The 8,447-nt window shown below is 35.1% G+C and overlaps 1 protein-coding gene across 2 annotated transcripts; it reads left to right on the top strand.

Annotated features, from left to right (window-relative positions):
• Positions 1 to 621: 621 nt before the first annotated feature.
• FABP4 (fatty acid binding protein 4, adipocyte) lies at positions 622 to 5,703 on the top strand. 2 transcript variants are annotated; one of them, XM_011937132.1, is made up of 5 exons: positions 647 to 782; positions 3,240 to 3,412; positions 4,324 to 4,419; positions 4,660 to 4,663; positions 4,924 to 5,703. In XM_011937132.1, coding segments are annotated over exons 1-5 (348 nt in total). In that variant the 5' UTR covers positions 647 to 709; the 3' UTR covers positions 4,926 to 5,703. The 2 variants fall into 2 exon arrangements, with proteins under 2 accessions (XP_011792521.1, XP_011792522.1); XM_011937131.1 differs by lacking the exon at positions 4,660 to 4,663 and having other exon boundaries at positions 622 to 782; positions 4,324 to 4,425; positions 4,924 to 5,150.
• Positions 5,704 to 8,447: the final 2,744 nt, after the last annotated feature.

Raw genomic sequence — 8,447 nt, forward strand, 5'->3', positions numbered from 1 at the left:
TGGTGTGCTGCACCCATCAACTCGTCAGCACCCATCAATTCATCATTTATATCAGGTATAACTCCCCAATGCAATCCCTCCCCCCTCCCCCCTCCGAGGCAGTTCTTATGTTCCGCAATTCAAAAGAACCACATAACTGCAATTTAAATACCTCCTCCCCCAAAATAAGGTCAAAGTTTATCTCAAAATAATTTCCCCTCTCTACACTGGGACAAATATGTATAGGAATAATAGAAAATATGTATAGCAATTCCTCAATTCAAAAGAACCACATAACTGCAATTTAAATACCCTCCCCCAAAATAAGATCAAAGTTTATCTCAAAATAATTTCCCCTTTCTACACTGGGATAAATATGTATAGGAATAATAGGGGGAAATTCAGTGCACTGAGCATTAAGCTGTCAAAGCAGGAATGTTTAAAATATCCTGTTAGTGATTTAAAAATAATTTGTACTCCAAGTCCAATGACTATTTGCCAGGGAGAACCAAAGTTGAGAAATGTCTATGAAAAACATGACTCAGAGAAAAAAAATGCAGAGGCCGGTAATGAAGAAAATGATTGGATATCATTCCCAATTGGTCATTCCTAAGATCACATGTTCTGAGCACCTTTAAAAGGAAGTTATCTGGACTCAAGAGGGTCACAGCACTCTCCTGAAAACTGCAGCTTCCTTCTCACCTTGAAGAATAGTCCTAGAACTTACAAAATGTGTGATGCTTTTGTAGGTACCTGGAAACTTGTCTCCAGTGAAAACTTTGATGATTATATGAAAGAAGTAGGTAAGGAAATGCATTGTGAAATGACTGGATTTATAATATTTTCTTTTGGGAACAAGAGTTTATAGCTGTGTTTATAGCAATGTCTGGAAGCCCTGGCCAGAAATGAAAATGCTGCTTTGTATAGAAAGGCTGCACACATAGCAAGTGATAATCATTTGTTTATAGAGAAATTCTGAACCAAAGCTACAACTAATGCTTCTTGAAGGTGTACCAATATTAAAAAGTGTCTAAAATTGAATGTTTTGGGCCTTTAAAAATGATAAGATTTGATTTTAATTGCAAAAGTTGGGTATCCTTGGTTTACTTAGCTCTTTGCCTGTTTCTCTTTCATCCCCTTTTGCATATAAAATAAGCAATAACTTGGAAAAAAGTTAGTATGCAATAATTTTCATTTGAAACTGAAAGCACTCTAGTTCCCTTAATGCAATGTTCTTTTTCAATAACTGTATGTTAGCCAATTATTTTCTTGTCTCAATGTTAATCTATTAAAATATGTGGTTGTTTTATGATAGACAAAAATTTTAATTTCAGAAATATGTTTCTTAAACGGCTTAAATATTTCCTTTGACTAGAAATGACATAGGATGCCATAGAATTATCAATCAATTTAAAAGGAGAATGTTACGTACATAACATACCTCTTCTTTAATAGTACAGGTTTTTAATTTTTTAAATGCTATTAACATTGTCAGCATGTCATTGGATGAATGTCTCTCAGATAACTATGGAGGTAAAGTAGAAGAGACAACTTCTCTCTCAGGCAGCTTCTACTTTGAAAGCCTTTCTCCCTCAACCCCATGCATGACAGTCCATGAAAGTCAGAACTGGGGTTAGCAAACTGGGGAGGAATTTTATGCAATCTTAGGGTTTAGAATGTAATTATTAAATCTCAAAACACTTAACCCTCCTGTAAATTATACAGCATATACTTTTTTGCTTGTCTGTAACTATGTTTCTTATTTTTAGATGATAGGAAAATTGGTGACTTTAGCATGAGGGAGACTTTCTAGGATAAACTAAAGTGAGTCAATAAACTAATTAATATGCACTGATGCAGAAATGCCAGGATTTGGGGCCATTTAACTATTTCTTTTTAGAAAAATTTTATACTTTTAATATTTATATTTTCTAATAACACTGTGTTTTTAAATTATAAAGGACTGATGATAATTAAAGTCAATAAAACACCTTCTGCATGAAATTGAGGATGAGTGAACAGGTATTGTCTTCAGCAGTCACATAAAAGCAAAATCAAGCAAATGGAGACTATGGTTTTTCCCAAGGTCAGCCACTGTAGAATCACATTCAGTTTTGCCTCCATTCACAAAGCGGACTCACTCCATACATTTAATGTTATATTTTGTAACAGAGCCAGGACTTGAAGACACATCTGTGGCCATTTTTCAGACAGACAGTGAAATCAGAGCCTCAGAATTATTTATTTTGCACCATGTGTCTCTCCCAGTTCTTCCCAATTTCTAACCTTTGGTTGCCTTTAGTCAAAGAAAGAGTTTAGATTTACATGCACATGTTTAAGAAATTCAACACATCTATGACTAATAAATTCTGCATGACATACACAGTGACAGCAAGTTACTGCTACGTTTGGCTGTAAATTATTCATTCCATACCTTGCACAAGAAAATATATTCTCCTTTTTAAGAAAGAAAAGTTCACAACTTAGGCGATTGGAAATCTAAGTATTGGCTTCTAACCTATTCTAAACTAAGAAACATTGATTTCTTAAAGGTTAAAGTTTTCACAATTTGATGACTAGTCCCTTTTTAAATATCCCCTATAAATTATTAGGAATGATATCACCATTCTAAAATGTTATAAATGTAGGAAACATTTTACCTTTTGTATAAATCCATCAAAATCTTCATCTCATGGTGGAGTAATTTGAGAAAGAAGCACAGAAAAGTAGACTTGGCAACAAATGCTATGAAATGTGACTTTTGTACACTTAAAACTGACAAACATTTAACTAAATAACTCTACATTAACCCCCAAAATTCTGTTGAAAATTCTGTCTTTGTGCCTTCTTAAATGTAATATTGAGTATCTAAGATGGAATGGTCAAGTATTTTATTAAGAGAGAAAAACAATAGTGGTTAACATTTTAAATATATATCTTCCCAAAGATTTAACCTTTATACATATTTTTGTTGAAAATAAATAATGGGTCTCCTGAGAAGGTGTATCCAGACCAAAGAAAGGGAAATTTAAAGAATAGGCCTACACCTATTGTTTCTCAGAGGTTGTGTTTGTGTGTGTGTGTGGGGGGGGGTGGGTTTAAGTATTAACCTGATTTTATCTGCAGGTGCTGTTTAAATTAGGCCTTTAAGAAACTCACTGTGTCTTTTTCCTCTTACACACACACCTGTGGGCAGACACACATTGTCTGGCTTGGCTAAGTACGTGTCAACCTGACATCTTTTCTATTCCTAACTGTAGGAGTGGGCTTTGCCACCAGGAAAGTGGCAGGCATGGCCAAACCTAACATGATCATCAGTGTGAATGGGGATGTGATCACCATCAAATCTGAAAGTACCTTTAAAAATACTGAGATTTCCTTCAAACTGGGCCAGGAATTTGACGAAGTCACCGCAGATGACAGGAAAGTCAAGGTGAGAAATAAGGAACTGGCACAGAGTACATGCCTGGTTTCTAAATCACCACTGCTTATAAGAAATCATTTTATGATAAAAGGAGGAAAACCATTCTATCATAAGCCAAAGATCCCTGAACTCCTACATCTAAACTGTGTTTCCTTACATATAGAGTTGGTGAATTTTTCCCCATTTTCTTAAGTTGCCCTCATGTTAAAAAATTATTATTATTTTTAGAGACAGGGTCTCACTCTGTCAGTCAGGCTGCAGTGACATGGCTCAATCATATCTCACTACAGCCTTGAATTCCTGGGCTCAGGTGTTTCTCCCACTTCAGCCTCCTGAGTAGCTGGTAACACAGCTGTGTGCCATCACACCCAGCTAATTTTTTAATTTTTTTGTAGAGACAGAGTTTTACTATGTTGTCCAGGCTGGTCTCAAACTCTTGGCCTCAAGCAATCCTCCTGCCTTGGCCTCCCTAAGTGCTGGAATTACAGTTGTGAGCCACCACACCTGGCCTGTCTCCATATTAACAAAAAATGATTAACATAATTTATTTGAGTCATACAATACATAGAGTATTTCAAGTGAATTAAAATACTACAATAATGTAAGAGAATGTTTAGAAAAAGGGAAGAAAGAAATAGAGAAACCACCCATACTTCTACCATCTCAATGTAAATTTCTTTTTTATATTCCTTCACAGTATTTTTCCAATTATGTAATTAGTATAACACTCTGGACATAACGTATCTATAAGTGGTTACGTTGTTGCTTTTGAGACTCATTTTTTTTCTTGTTGCAATATATTCTTGTCATTTAAAATTACTAATTACCTCAAAATATTCCTTTGAACAAAGACACCGTATTTTAAATTTTATTTTCTGCCTCCATATGCAAATTGTAAGCACGTTTTCTTATGCCCACAGAGCACCATAACCTTAGATGGAGGTGTCCTGGTACATGTGCAGAAATGGGATGGAAAATCAACCACCATAAAGAGAAAACGAGAGGATGACAAACTGGTGATCGTGAGTATCTTCTGGCTACTTAATTCTGGATCTTACTGCTAGGTCATCTCATGATCACTATTCCACTTAAGGAAACAGATTTTCCTTTTGATTATCTAAAACAGAAAGATGATTTTATTGGAATTATGCTTCCACTCTGTCATTTGCCCTTCATGCTTTTGAGCTCAACAAGGGCATGCTGTCTTCTAGGAAGCATTCTCTGCCTGCTTCCAGGCATCCTAAGGCTGTCTCCAGTGGTGCCCCCACCACACTGTATTATCTATCTCTGCTTATGTTTCTCACTCACCATACAGATTTTAAGGCACCTGGAGGGGAAAACTTGTATTTTCCTGGTCTTTGTGTCTCCCTATCTTATTACAACATATGGGTACATACATAGAAGTCCAGAAATGAGTATCTTTTGAATGAATATTGTTTTATTCCCAACATTGAGAGATGCAATAAATAAATCCATAGTTTAGTCACGGTGATTGACCAAGAATTGTTTTCTGTGTCTAGGAATGCATCATGAAAGGCGTCACTTCCACCAGAGTTTATGAGAGAGCATAAGCCAAGAGGCGTTGACCTGGACTGAAGTTTGCATTGAACTCTACAACATTCTGTTGGATATATTGTTCAAAAAGATGTTGTTGTTTTCCATGATTTAGCAAGCAACTAATTTGCTCCCAAGCTGATTTTATTCAATATGGTTATGTTAGTTAAATAAACTTTTTTTAGATTTAGAAGGTGATATAATGATGTATTCATTGTGCTTATGATATATTCTTAGTCATAATTGAGTGAAGGAAATGGGAAATTTGCATTATTGTTTTGTTCTGATATAAATAATAAAATCTTTCATAATAATTCAAGGTAAAGAGGGATATCTATGAATTTCCCTAGGTAGGAGATAACAAGTACATACCATTACTAAATATTAAATCCTTCTTTGTCATAGCTACAGTTAAGTAGGTGTATCTCAGAAACCTAAGGTAGTTTTACATGTAGTGAAATTGTCCACAGCCAGCTGGCCCAAGTGCTCACATTTTATACCTGCTCTGTCTTAGTGCATTGCATGAGAGGAGTATATACAGTAGTTCCCCTTATCCACAGGGGTACATTCCAAGACCTCCAGCGAGTGACTGAAACCACAGATAGTACCAAATCCTATATACACTATGTTTTTTTTCTATACATATATACCTACAATAAAGTTTAATTTTTAAATTAGGCACCATAACTAATAATAAAACAGAACAGTTATAACAATATACTATAATGAAAGTTATGTATATGTGATCTCTCTTTCTCTCTCTCTCTCAAAATATTTTGAATATCTCTCCAGAATTCAGTGCAAATAATTCCATCATATTCATTTCAGAAAAGTGACAATAGTCTTGTACATGAGTAGATTCAAATTTTATTGCCATGGTTTCCAAACTTTTATTTTTCTCATCAGTAAAATTTTTGATTCAAATAAAATATCCAAGGGATTTCAGCTTATAAAATACACAAAAGTGATAATGAGTTTTCCAAGGTACTGTGTGTGTGAATGTGCATGTCTGTGTATGTGTCATCTGTATGTTTTTCCCACCTCTTGTAGAAGTTACGAAGCACCTCTCCAGATTATTGAGATTTCCTGTACATAGACTGAAATTTACAAATCACATGCTTACATTTTATAGTAAGACAAAATCTGCCGAAGTGTATGTTGCTGTTAATATAATTCTGTTTGCGATTCTCCCTTTAAAAATAAGTCCTAAGGTTTTCATTTTCTGCATACTTATCCTATACATAACACCATGATATGGAGAGGCCAGAAGAGGTGGACTAGTTCCCTGATGATAAGCATTTATTTTTTTATAAGAACATAGAGTTAGACTCTCCCTTTAGGTTTGAGGAACTTAAATAGAGAAGATGTATAAGCACATGTTAGGACAATTCTTGGTAAACAAATATTTATTAAGCACTAATGATGGCGCCAGGCACTTTGCAAGCTTTAAATCATTTGTCATCAAAATAATCTGATGGGAGGATTTGGATTTCTGTTTACAGATAAAGAAATTGAGGCACAGAGCTTAACATCATAAAACCAAGTAAGAAATAGATATAAGAATCTGAAATTCAAGAGAGCTATCCTGTCTTGAATATAGACCCGGAAGCCATAAGTGTCCAAGTGGTAACTTCAGTCAGAAAATGTAATAAAGTGAATCTGAAGAGGATTCTGGAAGATGGCAGAGTAGGATGAGCAGGAATATGTCTTCCTACCTAGACAAAAAATGCACAGGCAGAATCTGTCTAATGCATCTATTTTGAAACTCTGAAATCTATTGAATCCTTGCAATATTCAGGGGAAGTCTTGGATGATAAGTTGCAGTTAATTTTGGTCAATTTCAGCTCTTAACCCAGTTGCAGATACTCATACCCACCCATAACCCTCATAGGAGGCAGCTGTGCACATGTTCCTGGAGCAGCTTGCAGTCATCTTGCAGGAACTAGGATGGGAAGTAAGAACCAAGTTTCCCAAATGTTATGGATCTGTGTTTTGATTAATGATTGCTGTTTCTCATCACAGAAGTGCAGACACATTGGCCAGCAGCTATTATTGCACACACACACACACACACACAAAACACCCCTTATTGTTGTAAGTCATTTCTTCTTGGGCTGAAGTAGCTTCCAGTGTATTTAAAAAGTCAGCTCCTTCCCTACATCCCACATCATATATGTTTTTCTTTTTTCCTTTTAAGCTCCAGACATTAAAGACTAGGACATTCAAGTAACCACATATATGAGGAAAATTAAAAAGTCAGTATGCATACGTAAGGAAGTCACAGGCTCAGAAAGAACCTGAGAAGACCTTAAGTTTATTCGTTAGGCTAACTCTGAAGATAGATAGCCTACAACAATAAAAAATTAAACAAAACCAAAACAGCAGTTCCTCAGGTGGGGAAGAATCTGATTACCAGCGTTATCACAATATTAGATTCAGATATTCAGTTTTCAACAAAAAAAATCACAAGACATATAAAGTAATGGGAAAGTATGGCCCATTCAAAAAATAAATTAATATACCAACAAAAACTCTTCTTGAGAAAGACCAGATGGTAACCTATTAGACAAAGACTTTAAAATTACTTCCTTAAATATGCTCAAAGAATTAAAGGATGATGTAGAGAAAGTCAAGAAAATGAGGAATAGACAAAAGAAAATATCAGTAAATAAATAGAAAACCAAAAAGGAAACCAATGGAAAATCTAGAGCTGAAAAGTACAACAATGGAAATAAAAAAATCCACTAGCAGGATTCAAAGATGTATTTGAGCAGATAGCAAAAAGAATCAGTGCCATTGAAGACAGGGCAATGAAAATTACTGAGTTTGAGGGACATTTTTTAAAAAATCAAGAAAAATGAACAGAGCCTAAGGAACATGTGGGACACCATCAAGCAGACCAACATATGCATTGAGAGAGTCTCAGAAGGAGAAGAGAGAGAAAGAGGCAGAGAGAATAAGAAATAATGACCCAAAACTTCCCAAATTTGGTGAAAGGCATGACTATGAACATCAAAGAAGCTCAACAAATTTCAACTAGAATGAACTCAAAGAGACCCATACTGAGATACATTCTAATCAAACTTAAAAAGCCAAAGATGAGAGAATCTTGAAAGCAGCAAGAGAGAAGCAACTCACCATATTCAAGGGATTCTTAATAAGATTATCAGCAGATTTTTTTATTGGAAACTTTGGATGTCAGAAGGCATTAGGCTGATAATATATTCAAAATGCTAAAATAAAAGAAACCTGTCAACCAAGAATCCTGTAGGCAAAACCATCTTTCAAAGTGAAGATACAATTAAGACTTTCCCAGAAAAAAAAAGCTGAAGGAGTTTGTTACTCTTAGACCTACCCTACAAGATGCCCTAGAAATGCAAAAGGAAGTCCTGCAGGTTGAAATGAAAGAACACTCCATAGTAACTTAAAGCCATATGAAGAAATAAAGATCTTGATAAAGGTAAATATGTGAGCAATTCTAAAGTCTAGT

The sequence above is a fragment of the Colobus angolensis genome, unplaced genomic scaffold, assembly GCF_000951035.1.
Source record: "Colobus angolensis palliatus isolate OR3802 unplaced genomic scaffold, Cang.pa_1.0 Scaffold16, whole genome shotgun sequence".
Classification (NCBI taxonomy): Eukaryota; Metazoa; Chordata; class Mammalia; order Primates; family Cercopithecidae; genus Colobus; species Colobus angolensis.

Coding starts and splice junctions, on each gene's coding strand:
- FABP4 (XM_011937131.1), top strand. CDS start 710: ATGTGTGATGCTTTTGTAGGTACCTGGAAACTTGTCTCCAGTGAAAAC. Junction 783..3,239: donor TGATTATATGAAAGAAGTAG/GTAAGGAAATGC, acceptor TCCTAACTGTAG/GAGTGGGCTTTGCCACCAGG. Junction 3,413..4,323: donor CAGATGACAGGAAAGTCAAG/GTGAGAAATAAG, acceptor TTATGCCCACAG/AGCACCATAACCTTAGATGG.